This window comes from Gopherus flavomarginatus, chromosome 8 (genome assembly GCF_025201925.1).
Source record: "Gopherus flavomarginatus isolate rGopFla2 chromosome 8, rGopFla2.mat.asm, whole genome shotgun sequence".
Taxonomy (NCBI): domain Eukaryota; kingdom Metazoa; phylum Chordata; order Testudines; family Testudinidae; genus Gopherus; species Gopherus flavomarginatus.
The window spans coordinates 38,678,931-38,700,670 of NC_066624.1; the positions used below are offsets into that span (position 1 = coordinate 38,678,931).

The 21,740-nt window shown below is 45.0% G+C and overlaps 1 protein-coding gene and 1 long non-coding RNA gene across 5 annotated transcripts in view; one reads left to right on the plus strand and one right to left on the minus strand.

Moving 5' to 3' along the window:
• PCDH19 (protocadherin 19) overlaps window positions 1–21,740 on the minus strand; it is a 118,754-nt gene that overhangs the window by 66,786 nt on the left and 30,228 nt on the right. Inside the window, exon 3 of one of the 4 annotated variants that reach the window (XM_050965008.1) lies at window positions 7,107–7,316. The exons of the other annotated variants lie outside the window; for them this stretch is intronic. Coding sequence (XP_050820965.1) covers window positions 7,128–7,316 — 189 coding nt within the window. The 3' untranslated portion in view covers window positions 7,107–7,127. Of the gene's footprint in view, window positions 1–7,106; window positions 7,317–21,740 lie in introns of those variants that run through there. 4 annotated transcript variants of the gene reach the window in all.
• LOC127056820 (uncharacterized) overlaps window positions 4,897–21,740 on the plus strand; it is a 40,610-nt gene continuing 23,766 nt past the window's right edge. Inside the window, exons 1-2 of the long non-coding RNA XR_007775925.1 lie at window positions 4,897–5,115; window positions 10,413–10,470. This is a non-coding gene — a long non-coding RNA (uncharacterized LOC127056820). The remainder of the gene's footprint in view (window positions 5,116–10,412; window positions 10,471–21,740) is intronic.

A 21,740-nucleotide genomic window follows, 5' to 3' on the forward strand; every position in this document is an offset into this window, starting at 1 on the left:
GCCAGCCGATTCAGGCTCGGGCTGCATGTCTGTTTCATTATTGTGTAGTCTTCTCAGGACCGCCTGGGGGGAAGGTGTAAGTGGGGCAATTTGCCCCAGACCCCGGGCCCCGCAGGGGCCCCGTGAACCCTGGCCCGGAGGCAGTCCGGGTCTTTGACCAGCATTTCAGCGGCGAGCGGCCCTTCACTGCTGCTGAAGACGTGGAGCAACCGAAGGGCCCCCTGCCGCTGAAATGTCACCAAAGACCCAGACCACTGTTGGGTGAGTACAAGCGCCACAGCTCCCCCGCTTTGTCCCAGGCCCCCTGAATCCTCTGGGCAGCCCTGAGTCTTCTGGGCTCTAGAACCCTGAAAAGTGGGAGGATCCCAGAGCGCAGACTCCAGCCCAAGCCCAGAAGTTTACACAGCAACGAAACAGCCCTGCAGCCCAAGCCCAAGTCAGCTAGTATGGCCCAGCTGTGGGGGGTCTAGGTGCTGGGTAGACATACCCTTGGAATCTAAGTCCTCTTTCAGGAAAATGAAACCAATCACATCTCCTTTGATCTTACCATGTGTTGTTAATGGCCTAGCTGTCTTACATATTCTGCTCCTTCCCTCATGCCAGTTAGTACTTCATGGCCCAGCCTCTGCCGGGAAACGCTGTGCTAATAAACCGGGGGGGGGGGGAGAGGGAAGGGCTAGGGAATCAGGAAGACCCTTGTTTCATTGCATGGCAGGAGAGGAGGGTGAGAAAAACGAGGCTCCTAGAGAATGGGAAGATGAAGGAGGGGGCTGGAGACAAACTGATTCATCTTCAGTTCTTCACTCAAGGGCACTAAAGATGACTCCACTCATTTTCAGTTCTCTAAGGATCAACGGAGTCACAGAGCTAAAACTTAGCACATCTCTTTGAAACGTGCCCCTTTGTGAGCCGGTTCGCCAGCAGCCCTGCAATTTCTCCAGGGATGTTACGTGGTTAGATTCCCAAGAGTTTTTGGTCGCTGGGCATGTCCTGAACTCACAGAGAGTATTTGTCTTTGAATTAATCTTTGATTTCATGAGTCATACATTATGAATAAGAGCTATACTATGAACCTTCTGCAGTTCTGCTTTGAAGAAATAAGGGTGTGTGCCTGAATGTCACACAATTTCTTGCAGCAATCCAAGCACCAGCTTTGTAGAGGATATTCTCACACACGTCATACATAGTGTTTAGGAACCAGAAGTTACTGTAGAAGTTAACCAGAAGTTAATGCACAGACAACAATTCTCATTGGATGGCACAGAAATCCTGAAGTTCACAAAGAAAACACCTTGTTAATTTAAAATTAAGGGCAGGACCATTAACATCAATGAGTAATCTCACTGACTCATTAACTGCAGTGGAACTATTAGTGTGAGTTACTGCTCATCTATGTTAATACTGGATTCAGAGTCTGGTCCTAGGGTATTTAGGGAAAAGATCTTAATGCATTTTAAGAGAAGAGGCCTTTACTCCAAACCACATTTCTGATCCAGTTACTTGATGGGACACAGTTACAAATTAATTTCCTTATAAACAGGTGAGATTGCTATTATTTTTATGTGCAATATCAGATTGACTTCAAGCAAAAACTGGATGAGATGGAACATTCTAATCTAAATAGAAGAAAACTCTGATGCCTCTCATTCACACACAAACATACCAGCCTCACATCAAATTTGATTTCTCCATTAGTATCTCTGATATGTACATATCGCAGTCAGGTGAAGACAGGCATGCATAATTTTACGACCAGCAACATGACTGGTAGCTGTACATGCTAAAATAAGGAGAATCAAATCTCACACTCCAGGCTGTACATGGATCACCAAAGAGGCCAGGAAGGAATGGACAACATTATGTAATTAGCCAAGTGTACAAGGGGGTGGTGAAGGGGGTTGTTCTGCAGCCTGAAGTGCCATCAAAAGCATTGATAGTGACCCTAGTGTAGGTTTTGGAGAAGGTGTTAGAGTAGGGGAATCATAGGTATGTGCTGTTGGAGAGACTGCAGGAACAAAGCCCACATCACTATTCAACAGCCCAATAACCCTCTCTGACAGATAAATAATTTGTGCTTTGGTTCGGAAGTGCTGCAGAGTCATGAGTACAGAATAAGCCTTTTGAGCTGCTGGACACTGACTCAGGTTATCATCAAACTTCCCTAACCTTTTGTTCATTTTTTGTGCGAATTTAATAATGGGAAAAGTTGCAAGATTGACAGCTCTGGACAATGATGACCTCTAATTATTCGCACAACAGGCAGCAGCAATGCAAACTTCTCCAGTGTGCCTCCACCCTGACCAGAAGGATGAGAGGGGGAGTTCAGACTGAGTAGCCCATTCAGTCCTTGGCCTTTCTGCTGAGACTGCCAGCAACAGAGCCAATTAGTGCCAGTCATAGTGGATTTTGTGATGCACAGTCCTACAAGCCAGGAACCGGATGGAGACTACCAACTCATTTCACATAGGACACTGCAACAACAATCAGATGGGGAGAACGTTCCATCAGTGCCACACTCAGCTGGATTTGAACCTAGAGGTGAATGGATCTACATAACCACAAACTTCCCAAATATTTTCAGACAGAGGAAGGGCAGTGCTGTGCACTCATTAAGTCAACAGCCGGAAACAAGACTATAGAAAAATGTGAGGCAATTCAACTATAAATAGCATTTAGGCCCCAGTCACCTGAAGGAGTTCAATAAAGGTTAAAAGGATCTGACCTCTGGTATCTCCATTTGAAGCAGTTTTCCCTACATCCCAAGTTTATTGCTCAAGCCTATAATACATGAGATTGCAAACTGAAAACTAGCAATTTAGTGTCTCTGAAACAGTAAGTGCATTTAGCTTCTGCTATTGATGTTTTATAATTAGATGTAATATTGCAGGTCATTTTCCTGCTCTTGATCAATGAAACCATGTTCTCCTTCCTCCCCCACCCCAGACATTCTAATTGCTGCTAACCAAATGGAGGGGAGCCTCAGTTCAGCAGCAATGAGCAGAGATGAGGATGTGCAAACATCGCATCCATTTAGATTTACTGTCTCAGAAATATAAACAGAATATTTATTTCTGACCTTTTAAGTACTAATTCCAAATTTAATGAGGCACAATGAACATTCCTCAGAGCCAGACTACATGGTTGCTTATCACTGGCAACCCTCTAATTATTACTGCAGCTTAAATAAAGGGCATTTAGTTCTGTTTGAAATTATTAGACATTTAAGGAACTGACTGACTCTGGCCTCCATTTTCTCCTGATAAAATAAAAGCATTGCAGCAAAATCACTGGGAGTAGCGAAGGAGAGTTTATCCCTTAGCATCACTCTGTGCACCATAATGAGAAAAAGTATCAAAACAGATTATATTAAGGCACAGACATACTTACTAATCCATTCTGAATTCCTGTCCCCTCTCCAAATAAATAGATGTTTCTCTCATTTTAAAACTGGAAATGGATGGAAAGCAGGAGGAAGGAGTTGTTGTGACTTGATTTTAAAAAGGGGGATTGCATTAGAAACCTAGATTCGGTCCTGAAAGCAGCAACAATGAAGCCATAATTAGCCTGGAAGTGGCTAAATAATATCACCAGTTTGAATTTGATGGCATATCAGAAATCTGCAGTGTCATTATGAAGTGCACAAATGTAATAAGAAAGCCACCTCACATTCATAATGGCCCCTGTAATCCAAAAGCTCTTTACAGGCGGTTATACACAAGGATTGGTGCACCAATCATTTTCAATGCAGACACTCAGGCTGTAAACTGGGGCAGTCATTTTGCACCAGCACTATAAAACAAATGGGAAGCAAAGAACATTGAACCTAGAGGGGGCATTTTCTTTCAGAGGACAGCACAAGGATGCACAAGTGGGAATTTGACCAGGAAAACAAGGCTCATACCCACCCTGTATCAAACAAAAATGGGGGCTATGTAAAGTTGCCTTTCACTCCAAAGGTTTTTACAAACAGCAGGTCAAATCCTTGATTCCTACATGCATCCAGAATGACCAGGCTGTGGCTGGAGAGCTCTGTGAGGAGTGGAAGAGGAGACCATCCATCCCAAGCAGGGCCGGCTTTAGGCTAATTCAACCAATTCCCCTGAATCAGGCCCCGCCCCTAAGAGGGCCCTGCGCCCAAGAGCCGGTTCGGCATACCGGCAAGAGCCGGTGTGCTCTACCGGGGTGGCCCGGCTTCCCCAGGGGGCAATTTAAAGGGCCTGGGGCTCCCAGCAGGGGTTGGAGCCCCAGGCCCTTTAAATTGCCACCAGAGCCCCACTGCTAGAGCCCTGGGGCATGGCTGCAGGACTCTGGGGGCTATTTAAAAAGTCCAGAGCTCCAGTTACTTCTACCGGCCCCACCCCTTCCCCAGGGTTCCCCGCTATTTAAAGGGCCAGGGTGGTAGAAGCAGGGGAGCCTCGGGCCCTTTAAATAGCCCCCAGAGCCCTGGTGTAGTGGCGGGCTCCAGGGACTATTTAAAGGGCCAGGGCTCCAGCTGTCTCTGCCACCCCAGTCCTTTAAATAGCCGCCTGAGCCCCACCACTTCCCCAGGGCTCCCGTGGCTATTTACAGGGCCAAGGCGGTGGAAGCAGGGGAGCCCCGGGCGGCTGCTGCTGCTACCCCGGTGGGGGGAGAGGAGGAGGGGGCACTCACCATACAGGGTGGGCTGCACCCCCTGTACCCGCACCCCCTGCCCGCGGCCAGCCCCTCCTGCACCCCCTGCCATGTTTCCAGCCAGGGCTGGCTTTAGGCCGAATTGCCCGATTCCCCCGAATCGGGCCCCGCGCCTGAAGGGGCCCCGCATTGGCCGGCTGTCTCCTGGAAGCAAAGTTCTGCGTCTCCCGGAAGCAGCAGCTGTTGCTGCTAGGCAACGAGAGACGCTGGCCGGCAGAGGGCTGAGGCAGAGACAGCCGCTGGGTGTTGCAGGTCAGGAGGGGAAGGGGAAGGGGACGGGGGAGAAGGCACACGTGCTTGCAGCCTTCCTCCCGTCCCCTCCCCTCCCCCCAGCAGTCACCTGGGGCCTGGAGGAGACGCCAAGGGAGCTTCTGGTCCGGTGGGAAACACAGGAATCTCTGCAGTGGACCTCACTCACCTGAACAGCTGCTGGGGCTTCCAACGGTGAGTGTTTGACCCTGTCATTCCCCCTAGGTTTGTGATATTGGGTTGGTGTTGTGGTTTTCATGGTGTTGCTGTTTGAGGGTGAGTTTGTGCCTGCGTGTGTCTGTTTCGAAACTAAAGTTGGGATCATGTCATGTAACCCAGGAAAAAAGCCCCCAGCTAGTACTTAGTGCTGTGAACTCCAGGTGAGAGAGAGAGAGAGAGGGAGGTTTGGAGGAGGAAATCAAATACAGCAAGAGAGGAGAATGCAAAAGGTCTGCAACATGGCACGGCAGGCTGAGACTTTTATCTCCCCCCCGCCATCTCCCTGCCAAAGGGGAAACTGAGGCACAGTGTGATCTGATTCCCTCTCCAAATTATTTTGCACAGGAAGGGGACTGGGGCTCCTATCCAAACCAGTTCCCTTCCCATCAACTCTGTCTTCCCTGCTGCAAGACCGCTGTAGGGGCTGAATATTTCCATTAAACTATGGTTCCTTCATTTGCCCTGCAACAACAAAATAGACCGGCTTGGGGGGGGGGCGAATAGCCCCCCCCAAAGCTGTGTGAATATTAAGGTTGGGGGGGGCATGATAATATTCTAGATCAATCAAATGCCCAGCTCAGCTTTCTAGCCATCCAGCAGCTCTAGGGCAAGGAAGGAAGGTGCTCTTGGTGCAGAGTGGTCGCAAAACAGGGGTGAATTTAGCGGGGAGTTGAGGGGTCCGCTTGAAATCCCACCCAATGCAGCCACACAGAATCACTGGCAGCGCTGGGAGAGGCCAGGAGTGGAAGCAGGTGGCCTGGGGGTGGGGGGACATTGCCCTCAGTCCTGGGCTCTGGGATGGACTAGGCTGGGTTGTGGGTTCAGTCTAGTCTTCCAGCCTGCTGTTCTCACTGGGGTTTGTGGTTTTCATCTGGCTCCACCGAAAAGATCAAACAAGCCCAGTAGAAAAGGGGAGTGAGAGAGGCAGGAAGGAGTTTGTAAGGGGTTTAAGTGGCCCATCAGCGAAAGAGTAAAACCAGAGTTTGACTGGGTTTCCCCCCAGCCACCACTCCTACAAACACTGGGGAAGGGGCAGCTCCATCCCCCACTGAGGCTATGGTGAGGGGCATCACGGGAGGAAGGAAGCCACATGGCAGTCCCTTCCCCCCAGCACCTCCCTCCAGCCCCCAAACTCTGTCCCAAAGCCTGCACCCACCCCTCCGCACTCCCTCCCAGAGCCTGCACCCCTCCACTCTTCCTGCACCCCACCCCGTGCCCCAGCCCGGAGCCTGCACCCAGCACCCAAACTCTGTCCCACTCAGCCCTGGGCAAAGCTTCTTGGTCTGGCTCCCAGCCCCTCTCCAAGGGTTGCAGCTGTCTGGAGGTGCTGCCTTCCACACCTTCCTCATTCACACCTCATTCATTCAATAGGGCATTTGATTACAAAGTGGAGGAAAGATCCTATTCTACTTCTAGCAAAGACATTTTTCTTTTACCTTAATTATACTACTTTAGGGGCCCGCTATAACATATTATCAAGGTTCAGTACAAAGTCATATAAAAGTTATACAAAAATGCATAATCCAGAGATTTATCTACAACTGCATTGATTGACTGCTGTGTGCAGTAATATAGTGACCCCTGGGTCTTTAAATGAGGCTATATACTCGGGGGAGGGGGGGTGCGGGAGCGAGCGAGTGGGCAAGCGGCAGGTGGGCAAAGAGGCGAGCAGTGAGCCAGCAGGGGTTCTAGGGGCAGGCATGGGGGTTTCTGGCAGGGGAGGGAGAAAGTGAAAGGAGGCGAGTGGTGGGTGGGGGACTGACTAGGAGGGACGCAGCAAGTCAGCAGGGGACTAGGGGGTGAAGAGGGGTGTGATGGTGGGGCCGAGCGAGGAAGGGGGAGGTCCTATTTTACTGCTGTGATCTGGTCACCCTATGTGTGCCAGGTTTCAGAGTAGCAGCCATGTTAGTCTGTATCTGCAAAAAGAACACGAGTGATTGTGGCACCTTAGAGACTAACAAATTTATTTCAACATAAGCTTTCATGGGCTACAGCCCACTTCTTCGGACGAATAGAATGGAATACTTCTTTTTGCCTATGTGTGCCGTTTCTCTCCCCCCACCCCTTCCTCTTTGGCCCACAGCTGTTTCGACAGGGTGGTGCTGAGGAAGGAGGGTTTGTTTCTGCAAGGTGGGCGGCGCTGGTGGGGGGCAGTGTTTCCACGGGGCCAGGCCATGCTGGGGGGAAGGAGGGGGCATAAAATAAACATTATTGAAGAAAATCAGTTGTACAACTATCAAAACAAATTATTTTCCTAATATGAAAGTGAAAATCTATAATTAATATTCTTTTAGAATGTGGTGACTTCTATCAATATGGGCAAGAGATCAAGAGATATTGGTAGGAAGTACCCAAGTGGGAGTAAGAAAAGCCATATACAGTATGATGTAATGTATGTAATATATAATTTTATTATGTACATAGTCATGGAAAGTAAATAATACATGTAAATAATACATGGAAGAAATTAAAGGTGGTTTTTTTAAGTGTTTTGTTTTGTTTTTTTTTTAGTCATCCCTGTCGGGGCCCCATCAAAATTGTTCGAATTGGGCCCCGCACTTCCTAAAGCTGGCCCTGTCTCCAGCTAGCCCTGCACCCCCTGCCCGCGGCCAACCTGTCTCCAGCCAACCCCTGCCGCACCCCCTTGCCTGAAGCCAGCCAGTCCCACACTCCTCTGTCTCCAGCCCTGCCCACTCCTGCAGCACCGCCCTGCGGCCCTGCCTGAAGCCAGCCAGCCCGCCTCACAGCCCCGTCTCCAGCCAGCCCGTGCTGCACCCCCTGCCCTGCCCGCACCAGCCCTGCAGCCCCTGCCGTCTCCAGCCAACCCCTGCCACACACCCCTGCCTGAAGTCAGCCAGCCCCGCACTCCTTGCCCTGCCTGCAGCCAGACCCTACCTCCAGTCAGTCCCTACCCTGCCTTCAGCCAGCCCCATGTCCACTAGTGCCCTGCAGTTCCCAGGGCAGTAACCCTGCACACCTGCTTCAATGAGGGGGCAGGGAGCAGCTGGGACCCACACATATGCACACCCTAGGGTGACCAGACAGCAAGTATGAAAAATTGGGACAGGGGTTGGGGGGGCAATAGGATCCTATATAAGAAAAAGACCCAAAAATCGGGACTGTCCCTATAAAATCGGTCACCCTAGCACACCCTCAGGGAGTGGTGGGGACTCACACATGTGAAATGGAGCTCATTTCTAGTTCAGGCCCATCTTTTTAAAAAAGAACTTTAGGTAGGGTTAACGTACAGCTGTATTTTCCGGGACGTCAGTCTTTTTGGTTCTTAAATCGCCATCCAGGAGGAATTTTTAAAATTGGGAAATTTTCCTGGGAAAATACGGACATATGGTAACCCTATTGGTACAAAAAAATACATACTATGACACATCCCTTAAATCAGAGCTTTTAATAGGGAAACCGGTTGCTAAGAAATGAAAGACTTTTCTTTACATGGTTGTTTTTTTTTTAAGTCATCCCTGCCGGGCCCTCGCTGAGAATGTTCGAATTGGGCCCCACACTTCCTAAAGCTGGCCCTGATCCCAAGCCACCTAGCAGCAGCAGAACCACTTAGCCCAGGGGTCAGCAACCTTCAGCTCCGGAACCGCATGCAGCTCTTTGGCTGCCCCCTTGCTGACAGTCATTTTTTTGAGGGAGTGCAAGGTGCAGGTTCTGGCTGGGAGGCTCTTACCACAAGCAGCTCCTGGCCGATGGTGCAGTATGGCTTTGGCCCCATGCCACTCCTGGAAGCACATCTCTGTGCATTCCTTGTGGGGGAGAGGGGCAGAGGTTCTCTGTGCACTGCCCACTCCCGCAAGCACCGCCCACACAGTGTGAGAACAGTGCTGGGGGTGGGGGCAGCACGTGGAGCTGCCTCCTCCCCACCAGGGGCGCACAGAGACGTGCCAGCAGCCAGCTGCTTTTGGGAGTGGCATGGGGCCAGAATCCTGCTGCGCAGCTGACCAGGAGCCGCCTGTGGTAAGCGCCTCCTGGCCAGAGCCTGCAACTCGCATCCCTTCCCGCACCCCAACCCCCTTCCAGAACCCACACCCTCCCTGCACCCCAATTCTCTGCCCGGAGCCCCCTCCTGTTTATACTCAAATTCAAACAACAGAAGCCATATTAAAAGTATTGGTGAGTAGTAATAACTTTAATATGTTCAATTATTATTAGTTGATAAATTCTAACTCTACAAGTAGCTTTGCATGTGATGTGGTTCTCAAAATATTTTGGTCAAAAGACAAAAATTTAAAAATGGCTCTGACCCCTGAGTTAGCCCCTGCTGCCATCAGTGTGCTCCACCTCCCTAGGTGGGAATAACCATAGTTATCTGCTTGGTCATGGACCCACCAGCTCTTACCCACCCTGCACACTGGGACATAGTGATTACCAAATTCAGCCCTGCCTGCCCATTCACACTGGAGTCATACTGTTTCTGTAGGGTCCATTTTTGCCTTTGGCTGGGATACTGGACTTGGCTTTATTTGAGAGAAACTGAGAAACAGTCATCCCTAAGGTGGAGGGCAGCACCTACCAGGCCCAAAGCAGCAGGGGGAGGAGAAATTGTGCCCAAAGACACAAAGACAACCTCATTCTTTTACAAAAAGGTGTCCTAGGACCTTTAATGCCCATGCAGAGCAGATAGGACCTCAGTATTTAAGGCCCCATGTGAAAGATCCTACACAGAGTAAATGGCACAAAGGTATCTACCTTGATCAGATAGAGCGCTAAGTAGGCCCTGCTGGTTCCAGGGAGCTGAGATGTTCTGATGTTAAGGCCAATACCCATCCAGAGGGCTAGGCAAGCTTTAGCAACAACTGATCAGGGCCTCACATTCACAGAAGAAGGGAATTAGGGCTGGGTGGATGGCAGCAGTGTGTGGGGTGTCAGAGGCATGCCTCTAAAAAAGCAAAAGTGCGCAGCTGGCAAACACAACCCAAGCAATTTCCTTCATGGAGCAGGTTTAGGAAGAAAGAGTGGAGACACTTGCATCCCAGCAGCTATGGCAGAGAAGCCTCTAAGAGTGACTGCTAAGAAACTCTCAGATTGCATTTGAAAGATGTCAGCTCCCTGCTTTTTTCTGTCCCATCTTCTGTCTCTTCCCCCCTCTCCCCATCACTCCTACCAACCTATCTGCCTCTCTTCCCCTTCCTCCAGTCTAGACCCCATTTAAACACTACTTTCTACATTAAAGCCTCAGGAATCTCTCTCTGAATGTGCTACTGAGGCCACTGCTGCTGCCTATCAAATCTTTTGACTTCCCTTCTTTCTTCCAGCTCCTTTCAGCAGCTCTGGGGTTGATGATGTGGACTGTCTGCTTAAAACATCCTAAAGGTAAGTTCAGGCTGGTAACAAAGGGCAGAGCCATAGAACTCTGAATCTTCTGTTCCCTGTCTCCAAAGGGGTAATAATATCCTACATTAATTAGTAATTTTTTAACAAAAGCCTAATGAAACTGGATGAAATTCAGGAAGCTCACATAAAGCTTGAGTAACTGAGCTTTGTATGGATGTCCTGTGCAGAGAATCAGGGGAATTAAATACACACCCTCCAACGTAGGGCAGCAGTGATGGGCTTCAGCACAGTCCCCTCCACAGCCACTGCCCTAGCCTATGGGCTGCAACGGCAGTCACTGCCCCTTAATTACACTCACTGCGTGAGAGTTCACAGCCACCAGAGCCACCTACGTTTAGATCATGTGGCTCCCCCTCCAGCCCACATCAAAGCTCCCTTCCATACCAGTCTATCTGAAGCTAACAGAGTCTACTCCCTGTGTTCAGGGAGTGCACAGGACCGCTTGCATGGTCAGTTTCCACACACACAAACACCACAAGCATGGCGGGGGGGGGGGGTGTGTGTGTGAAACATACACAAGTGTGAATACATTTTAAGGAAAAAATCATGAATTGGTCCCTGGGGATAAAGGCCAAGACAACGTAATAATAAGTCTTTTGTAGCACCATGTCTAGGATTTTCTGATGTGCAATATGTACGAGTGCAGCCTCAGACATTTCCTTCAACACCCTCAGCACTGCAAGGCTGTTGGCCCTGAAACAATCTTGATTTAATCAGAGATCTTAGACTAACGGGGCATGACTTGGAGACCTTTTAAAAACCGTCCTTTCCCTGTCTCCTTCTGTTACGAATAAAATCTAACGTAACAGATTCAATTTTTTTTTAAATGTTCCTATCTCCAGGGTTAAATAAAACTCATTGTCATTCGCTCTCTGGAGCTCCAAGTTGGAAGTGATACATTTTGGGGACCAGAGGAGGGATCTCAGATTTGTCATGACAAAAAATGCCCAAAGTCTTTGCAATTGTGTTGGGAATAATAAAGTCATGAGGTCACGCCAATGCCTTTCCATTTCAATCAAAAGGAAGTTCTAGGAGATCAGCTTGTGTGCCTAAGCAGTGCCCCTGCCTCCATTGCATAATTCCAGGCCAAGGCATCAAGGGAAAGATTGATGAAAACAAGGGATTGGGAGCCAGGATGCCTGGATTCTGTAACTGATTTTGCATCTGACTCACTTTTGAGATCATGAGCAAGTCACTTAGCCTCCAATGTTTGTTTCTTCGTGTGTATAATGGAGATAATGATCTCTCCCCACCTTTGTGAAACACTTTTAGTATCATGAATGAAAGGAGCTCTATGATTACTGACTAGTAGTATTACTCATGTATATTTCATCAGTGAGAGAAAAAACAGACAAGAGAAATCCTTCAGGAGGAACAATGCAGTTGCAAGACAAAACATTGGCACATTCTCTCCTCAAGTAACAGTGTTGAAGGTGTTCTCCCTCTGAAGGTCATAAAACTCCTCAGCAGCATAGGGGCCAACGAAGGCTCTGAACACACCAGAGCTACTGCAATTCCACTGCACGGAGAGATGGCTGCTGCAGAGTGAGCGAGCAAATAACTTGATGGCCACCACATTTGGCAAAGCTTGATTCTGTGCCACATTTGAGTAGGCCAGTACAGCATAGGATATCATCATCCAAAGCGATACAGTTTGGGGGATGGATCCAATCTCCCCAATTCCAATACAGTTCCCAAATACAAGCCCATTTATTGTAATTATGCACAAGGAATGAGAGGGAAATTTCTCCCTAAGGGGAAAAGATCTCTATCAAACTCTGCATTTGCAATCTACATAACCCTTTAGAGTTTTTTTCACTATTTTTTTCAAAATGAAATTAACCTGGCCATAGTAAAAGGGCAAAGCCAGAGACCGAAGGCCTGATTTTTAAAATGTGCATGGGAACATTGAGTATTTACACACACATACAGTTGGCTAGACCCACAAATAACCATTTGTACATGCAACCAAAGTAGATGTGTGCGTGCACATTAGGTACATAATTGTGCCCATGCGTTTTTTTAAAAGTCAGGCCATGGCTCCAGCAGGCTCAAGCTGTCTTCATCTAAAATCCCACAACAATTGAGGATGATCAAACCCTGTGAAATAATACCCTGAATACTTGTCTTGTCATCATTTAAACTGTTTATCTATAATTGCTAGGGATGAATTGCAAACAAAGTATCTTCTGGCGGCTACCACTGTAAATCTCAACGGTATTTAACTCACAATGAAATTATTTATCAAACAGCAATTTTTCCCATTTTTGCTGCATGGATAAAATTTTTCTCTCAGCTCTCCAAACCACAGAAATACCCTGCAGTTATGAAAGAGACTGACTGCAAGGCTGAAAGGTACTGTGCCTTTCTCCAGGTTGTACCAATGTAGGGAAGTTGACAAAGGAACTCTGAAATGAGAAAGGGAGGGGAAATTACCATCAAACTGTGGAAAAGTCAGGCGTTTTAATCCAGGCTGCAGGGGGATCGATGCATTGACCGATGTACAAAGCAGCACAGCTCTGGCTATGCTTTGCAGGCTGCATGAGATGGGATGGGTGGAATCAGTCAGCGTATAGCAGAGAATCTCGTTCCTCCCTTCGACAGCAGCAGTGGCACCAAAAATTTCAAACTGATGTAATGCCAAAGATGAGAGACACATTTGTAAAGGGTAACCAATGAAACTGGAGGGTCCAAGAGTGAAATTCATCCTGTGGAGTTTATATTTTCATACTTCTCTTTCATCTTGTAAACACTGAAGCCTTTCAATGTGATCTGCACAAGTTGCACAATATGATGCACAAAACTTAAGACTATGGCTAAAGAAACTACTTTTTTTAATCCACCTTGGAAAACGGAAAGAACGGAAAGGGGACACAGATAAGACGATCTCCTCCCTCACCTCAGAGGTCAAACCCATCACATTCATGTGGCACCCCAGTGCCAGGTCAAAGATGCAGACTGAAATTCTTCCCCAAAGACACAGTCCTTCAGATGATTTTCCTCCAAGAAAAGGATGGGAAAACATCAGTTTTTTTAATTTTTTTAATTGGATTTTTATGGTATTTAAATTATTGTAAGTTTTTCTTTTTAAAAATAAATCTATTAAAAGTGGTATCTGAATTTAATACAAAATATGCTAAGCCCTAAACTTCTTATAATCTCTGAAAACATTTAATTAAAGTATGCTGTTTTGTGTGTTTAAATTCCAGTTGCCATCCTAATGCAGCTTGACACAAATCATGAACAGTTAATTAACTAATAAATAAGAAATATCATTTACCATTTTCTAACATACTAAAAATGGGCAATTAATAAAGAATCTGAATTTAAGTTATAGAATTGCTTAAATAAATGTACAGTTATAGTGTACCCTCCTACATAGGAAAAAAAATGTACCAAATCTAATGTAAGGCTCCATTTAGTTGTAAATCAATATCTTTTAATTGTTTATATCAACCAATGAGAATTTGCTTCTTCAGAAAATAAGTGAAGTACAAATGGAAAAGTTTATCAAAATTGATGATTTAAATGGAGGTTTTTCACCTGGTGATTTAAATCAAGTCACCCTGTCCAAAAGGTCCAGAGCCTCACTTTCACAAAGCACCAAGGCATCTGCTAGCCTGGCCCAAGGTCCAACCTTGAAAGGAACAGTTTGGTTTTAATTCTTTTCATAAAAAGTGAAAGTGTAAGGAGTTGTCCTGCCATCCTTTGCCCGTGACATGCTGATATCACCCAACTGCCACTCAGTCTGTCGGATGACTCGTGATGAGCCTTACTGCTGTTCTAGACACCTGCTGATTGTGTGTTCTTGCTGTGACTCACACATTCAGTACTGGGTCTAACATCAGACGCTCGATTTTAAATTGGAGACACGGAGCTCACACCGAGGGACACAACGAACAACACTATAGACTCATAGACTCTAGGACTGAAAGGGACCTCGAGAGGTCATCGAGTCCAGTCCCCTGCCCTCATGGCAGGACCAAATACTGTCTAGACCATCCCTAATAGACATTTATCTAACCTACTCTTAAATATCTCCAGAGATGGAGATTCCACAACTTCCCTAGGCAATCTATTCCAGTGTGTAACTACCCTGACAGTAAAGAACTTTTTCCTAATGTCCAACCTAAATCTCCCTTGCTGCAGTTTAAGCCCATTGCTTCTTGTTCTATCATTGGAGGCTAAGGTGAACAAGTTTTCTCCCTCCTCCTGATGACACCCTTTTAGATACCTGAAAACTGCTATCATGTCCCCTCTCAGTCTTCTCTTTTCCAAACTAAACAAACCCAATTCCTTCAGCCTTCCTTCATAGGTCATGTTCTCAAGACCTTTAATCATTCTTGTTGCTCTTCTCTGGACCCTCTCCAATTTCTCCACATCTTTCTTGAAATGCGGTGCCCAGAACTGGACACAATACTCCAGTTGAGGCCTAACCACGCAGAGTAAAGCGGAAGAATGACTTCTCGTGTCTTGTTTACAACACACCTGTTAATGCATCCCAGAATCACATTTGCTTTTTTTGCAACAGTATCACACTGTTGACTCATATTAAGCTTGTGGTCTACTATGACCCCTAGATCTCTTTCTGCCATACTCCTTCCTAGACAGTCTCTTCCCATTCTGTATGTGTGAAACTGATTGTTCCTTCCTAGGTGGAGCACTTTGCATTTATCTTTATTGAACTTCATCCTGTTTACCTCAGACCATTTCTCCAATTTGTCCAGATCATTTTGAATTTTGACCCTGTCCTCCAAAGCAGTTGCAATCCCTCCCAGTTTGGTATCGTCCGCAAACTTAATAAGCGTACTTTCTATGCCAACATCTAAATCGTTGATGAAGATATTGAACAGAACCGGTCCCAAAACAGACCCCTGCGGAAACCCACTTGTTATACCTTTCCAGCAGGATTGGGAGCCATTAACAACTACTCTCTGAGTACGGTTATCCAGCCAGTTATGCACCCACCTTATAGTAGCCCCATCTAAATTGTACTTTCCTAGTTTATCTATAAGAATATCATGCGAGACCGTATCAAATGCCTTACTAAAGTCTAGGTATATCACATCCACTGCTTCTCCCTTATCCAGAAGGCTCGTTATCCTATCAAAGAACGCTATCAGATTACTTTGACACGATTTGTTCCTTACAAATCCATGCTGGCTATTCCCTATCACCTTACCACCTTCCAAGTGTTTGCAGATGATTTCTTTGATTACCTGCTCCATTATCTTCCCTGGCACAGAAGTTAAACTAACTGGTCTGTAGTTTCCTGGGTTGTTTTTATTTCCCTTTTTATAGATGGGCACTATATTTGCCCCCTTCCAGTCTTCTGGAATCTCCCCCGTCTCCCATGATTTCCCAAAGATAATAGCTAGAGGCTCAGATACCTCTTCTATTAACTCCTTGAGTATTCTAGGATGCATTTCATCAGGCCCTGGTGACTTGCAGGCATCTAACTTTTCTAAGTGATTTTTTACTTGCTCTTCTCTTATTTTCTCTTCTAAACCTACCCTCTTCCCGTAAGCATTCACTATACTAGACATTCCTTCAGACTTCTCAGTGAAGACTGAAACAAAGAAGTCATTAAGCATCTCTGCCATTTCCAAGTCTCCCGTTACTGTTTCCCCCTCCTCCTTGAGCAGTGGGCCTACCCTGTTCTTAGTCTTCCTCTTGCTTCTAATGTATTGATAAAAAGTCTTCTTGTTTCCCTTTATTCCCATAGCTAGTTTGAGTTCATTTTGTGCCTTTGCTTTTCTAATCTTGCCTCTCCATTCCTGTGTTATTTGCCTATATTCATCCTTCGTGATCTGACCTAGTTTCCATTTTTTATATGACGCCTTTTTATTTTGTAGGTCACGCAAGATCTCAAGGGTAAGCCAAGGTGGTCTTTTGCCACATTTTCTATCTTTCCTAACCATCGGAATAACTTGCTTTTGGGCCCTTAATAGTGTCCCTTTGAAAAACTGCCAACTTTCCTCAGTTGTTTTTCCCCTCAGTCTTAATTCCCATGGGACCTTACCTATCAGCTCTCTGAGCTTACCAAAATCCGCCTTCCTGAAATCCATTGTCTCTATTCTGCTGTACTCCCTTCTACCCTTCCTTAGAATTGCGAATTCTATGATTTCATGATCACTTTCACCCAAGCTTCCTTCTACTTTCAAATTCTCAACAAGTTCCTCCCTATTTGTTAAAATCAAGTCTAGAACAGCTTCCCCCCAGTAGCTTTTTCAACTTTCTGAAATAAAAAGTTGTCTGCAATGCAGTCCAGGAACTTATTGGATAGTCTGTGCCTCGCGGTGTTATTTTCCCAACATATATCTGGATAGTTGAAGTCCCCCATCACCACCAAATCTTGGGCTTTGGATGATTTTGTTAGTTGTTTGAAAAAAGCCTCATCCACCTCTTCCACCTGATTAGGTGGCCTGTAGTAGACTCCCAGCACGACATCACCTGTGTTTTTTACCCCTTTTAGCCTAACCCAGAGACTCTCCACACTTCCGTCTCCTATGTCCATCTCCACCTCAGTCCAAGTGTGTACATTTTTAATATATAAGGCAACACCTCCTCCCTTTTTCCCCTGTCTATCCTTCCTGAGCAAACTATACCCATCCACATCAACATTCCAGTCGTGTGTATTATCCCACCAAGTTTCAGTAATGCCAATAATGTCATAGTTGTATTTATTTATTAGCACTTCCAGTTCTTCCTGCTTATTACCCATAGTTCTTGCCTATAGAGGAGTGTGATGTATTGTACATCTGTGAGTGGGGCTTTGCTTGCTAAGGAGAGATGGAGACTTTGAGGTGCGTTGCCAAAATTCTCTCATGCTTCATCTTTATTCCACACCCAGCTTTCTGCAAAGGATTCTGAGCAGCATGCTCCAAATGGCATTTCCTGTACTGAGAATTATTAGTAGAGGGCCACTCTGGGCCAACTTAGTCACTGATGTAACTCCCTTGAAAGTAAGGAAATTAGACCAGGATAAGTTTGGCCCAACATATTACTCTTTTACAAGAAGTGATGTAGGATGCATTTTAACACACGTATCCAGAATTATTTTATCCAATGTCAAAAGAATAGAGGATTTTCGGTATCAGGTTAAATCACTGTTCTATCATGTCTAATATTCTACCTCTGGCCAATATTTCATCCATCAGAGGATGGCTTTTTTAAAAAACAAAACCATAATGAAGCTAGCAGATGATGCAGTGCTGTACATAACAGGAAGTTTCTTCACATAGTACTCCTCACCCATAGCTCAGTGCTACGTGCACCAGGAAGTATCTTCAGCAGGGACTTCACACCCATAGCTCAGATTTGTTCTCTCCTGATTGGAGAGAGCACTGGAAACAAACTATATTTTCTGGCCCAACCTCCACTGGGGGAAGACAGCAAACTGACACAGAACAATATCAGTACGCACAGGTCAGGGGACCATTCCCAGATAGGTATCACTCAACTAGACAGAGAAGAAAAATTCAGCAGAAACAACCAAAGTGTTGCCTATTAAGAGGATAAACTGTAGGAAAGGGAGAAAAACTGCTTTCCAACTTAGTAGGTCTTTATTAAGGTATGGATTGTACTGCATTCTCCTTCTTTTACTCCATCTAACTTCCTTCCATCTCCCCTTACAAGAAGGAAAAAAAAATACTCCCTCTGCATTAACAATCTGGTAAATATAGCCAGTTAGTTATTACAAAAGGTGCCAAAACCTCACTGCTTCTTGTTCCCTCCAGTTAATGTACCATGGCAGAGGATGAACTGCTTTTACAAGAAACTAAAAATAAAAATGTTTCAGAGTCCATAATTGGATTGCCTTGTTGGGCTTTTTAAAGGAGCCAAAGTACCAGTTCCAGGCTATTAGCCCTAAGGTTGTAAGAGAATGATGTAAAGTATTTCTTTATTAAAACTGTTGCCTCTCTGCAGGGTTCCTACCCTCATTATTTTCTTTTTAAAAGATGTGTGTTATCACATAAACTTTATTTTTAAAGGGGTCTTCAAAAACCCAGAGGTGATAAAAAAAAATAAACAAGGCTTTTGCAGCTGAAAAGCCAGTCACGGTCTCCAATCATGTCTTCAGTTCATTTCTGTACAAAGCTTATTTTAATATGCCTGAGTCACACCTGTTATCTTGGTTCATTTTTAATAATCAGCAGCTAAATCCTGAAGCCCTTTGTCACATTTTTACCGTTCTTCAAAGCAGGGACTGTCTCCACTAAAGGTCTTGTGAATCACCGAGTACACGCTAGCAGTAATGGAGAAAATCACAATAGCAGTAACTTAATGTAAAGCGAAGTGGGACTATGAGGCTTCCAAGTTAAATTACATGGACAGAGAGCTCTCCAGGACAGGGTCATCTTGTTGTGTGTGCATGCTGCTTAACATAACGGGGCACTGATCCATGACTAGGGCTCCTAGACACGACACACTATAAACAACATTAATGATAATTATTACAATAGTGACTAAGTCTAAGGTCTCAAGCAAACTGCAAAAAGTACTGAAATAAAGATGTGCTTTACCTGAGCAAGGATGTCAGGATTAGCTCCAACTGGTCATCCATACCAGAAGAGAGAGAATTCAGCTTAGTAATTCTGATAGAGAATCAAAATCCATCTGTCATGTAAGCTCATCAAGAAAGAGACAGTCTCTTCATTATATGTTTGTACAAGCACCTAGCAAAACTGGGCTTTGGCTTGTAGGCAGGCACTACCATAATACAAAATAAATAATTTATAATCCAGGCTTTAAAATGAGTTCAAAAGTTCTAGTGTGTACAGGGCCTGATTCTAGTCCCAATGCCCTCAGTGACAAAAATCCCATTGGCAGAACAGGATCATGACAACTGTACAGCACCTAGCACAATGGAGCCTGGTCTGCGACTAGAACTCCTAGGTGCTACAATAATACGATTCGTGATGATGAATCCTTCGCTATGTAACTCTGGCAAGTAACAGCGGTTCAGTAGTAAGATTAAAACATACCCTGGCTTGCACAAGAGAAAAAAGAATGCCACGTTTACATATGTAATGGCAGTCCTGCAGGTACTTACTACTTCAGGTTTAAGATTTGAAAGTTGTTGTGCCAGAAAAAAAAAAAAATGCACTAGGGACGATTTCCCCTTTTGATAACGCCTAGGCAATCCCTTGTTAAAAAAGGGCAAAACAACAATTATTAATTACCCTAATTAACCCAATTCATAAGACACATTTGTGTGGCTGTCATGACAACTGCTTTGACTAACTTGCCAAGAAAAGCTCAGCTGTCCATTCAAATAAATCCCTAATAATTACCAGTCTCATTTACTGGGCTTCTGTGATAATAATAATTAGTGCTACTGTACAAAAGGTCGCCCTAAACAATTTATGAATGATACATTCTGCCTGGCGATTCTGTGAGTCCCACAGAGTGTACAGAATGTACACAATTACATCTGTAACATGATGGACGATGATCAGAGCCTACCTTGTTCAGAAATGCCTTATAGTTCCCTTTGAGATGAAACGGCAGGTTGGAGGAAAAAAAATCATCAATATTAAATGAGAAACTAAGTGAGCCAATAAAAACTTGGGTGCATGACAGCCAACCACCGCTCAACATAGCTTAATTCTATAGCATGGCTTACAAGGGATTCCTGCACAGAATTAAAGTGGATCATTAAGAGTGTCAAAGGGATGGGAGATGGTTGAAAAGAAAGTGGGAGAAAAAGATGGGGGGAAGCTTTGATTGTAGGCTGTAACATAGGTCAAGTCTACACTGGGAGCACTTTGCCAGAGTAGCTGTACCAGTGTACTATACCAGCAAAGGGCTCCTAGTGTGGATGCAGATTCTACCAGCAAAACTGTGCTTTCACCCACATAGTTATTTCTGCCCTTCGAATGAAACAAGCACAGTTTTGCTTTTATAAGTGCATGTACATGGGAGGCTTTTCCTACAGACACATGAAACCCCTCATCACAACCCAGAAAAAGTTTGTAAAAGTACATCTGGCTATAGTTAAAGCCACAGAACCAGCTCCCATTTAAGTCAAATAGGATTTGTGTCCATTCTTGGGTAAAACAAAACACCCTTTTAAAATCCTTCTCTCTGTTACTATTAATACATGAAAAAAATTAAATATCTATTTTATTCTCATTATTTATGCTGCTCATTTACTTGCTGTCTTTCTCTCTGCTTGGAAGAATGAAAATAGGTCAGCCAGTTTCAGTTTCATATGGAGTCTCTTTCTGGTCCAGGGGTTCAGTGCTGTAAGCTCTCCGCTCAGTTCTACAGGAGTTGTTCTACGCTTGGAGCCCTTGGGCTCAAATTCACTTTCTGGCTGTTGGGCACAAGTATAATGCTGCAATGCTACAGCCACAAAACACCATGACAAAATGCTTGTACTAAAAAAACAAACAAACAAAAAAAAGACTACTGAATTTTTTTAAAACTCTGGGAAACGTTCTTACTGGTCTTACTGTTACCTGTTTTTCTGCTGATAGAATATATGTGGCATCTTCTCTGCATGTATATATTCACTCTTATTATATGTTCCATTCTATGCATCCGACGAAGTGGGCTGTAGCCCACAAAAGCTTATGCTCAAATAAATTTGTTAGTCTCTAAGGTGCCGCAAGGACTCCTGTTCTTTTTACGGATATAGACTAACATGGCTGCTACTCTGGAAAAAAAAAATCTGAAATTCGCCCAGCACCACAAGGAACTACTTCACTAGCAAACTCATTTTCTAAAATGTTTCTCTTGAGAAATCACACTTTTGTCATTTACAGTTACTTGTTTTTTGTTGTAATGCTAGAAGTAACCTTACCGTCAAATGAAAAACATATACCATTAACAAACAGATTTGGTTCTATGGCCAGAAAATTACACTCTATTTCTACTGAGCACAGCAGTAGAAGCCCAGAAATTTCTGAGTTTTAAACCCTGCTCTGACATGACATTTTGGACAACTCACTTCACCTCTCTTCATCCATTTCCCTACCTGTGAAACAGGTATGATAATGATATTAATAATAAATAAATAATAAATTTTTATTATTATAGTAGTAGTAGTAATAATATGGGTTTGCATCACAATTTGCTTTAGGATTGTTGTCACCATTAGGCTTCAGGGTTAAGACTTCGGTGAACTGAAACAGACAATTAAAACCTCTCAAAGCTACTGGGTGTGGTTTTTAGCAATACTGATCTCCAACTCAATAAGAGCTGCAGGTGTTCAACATCTCTGAAACTCAGACCCACCATTT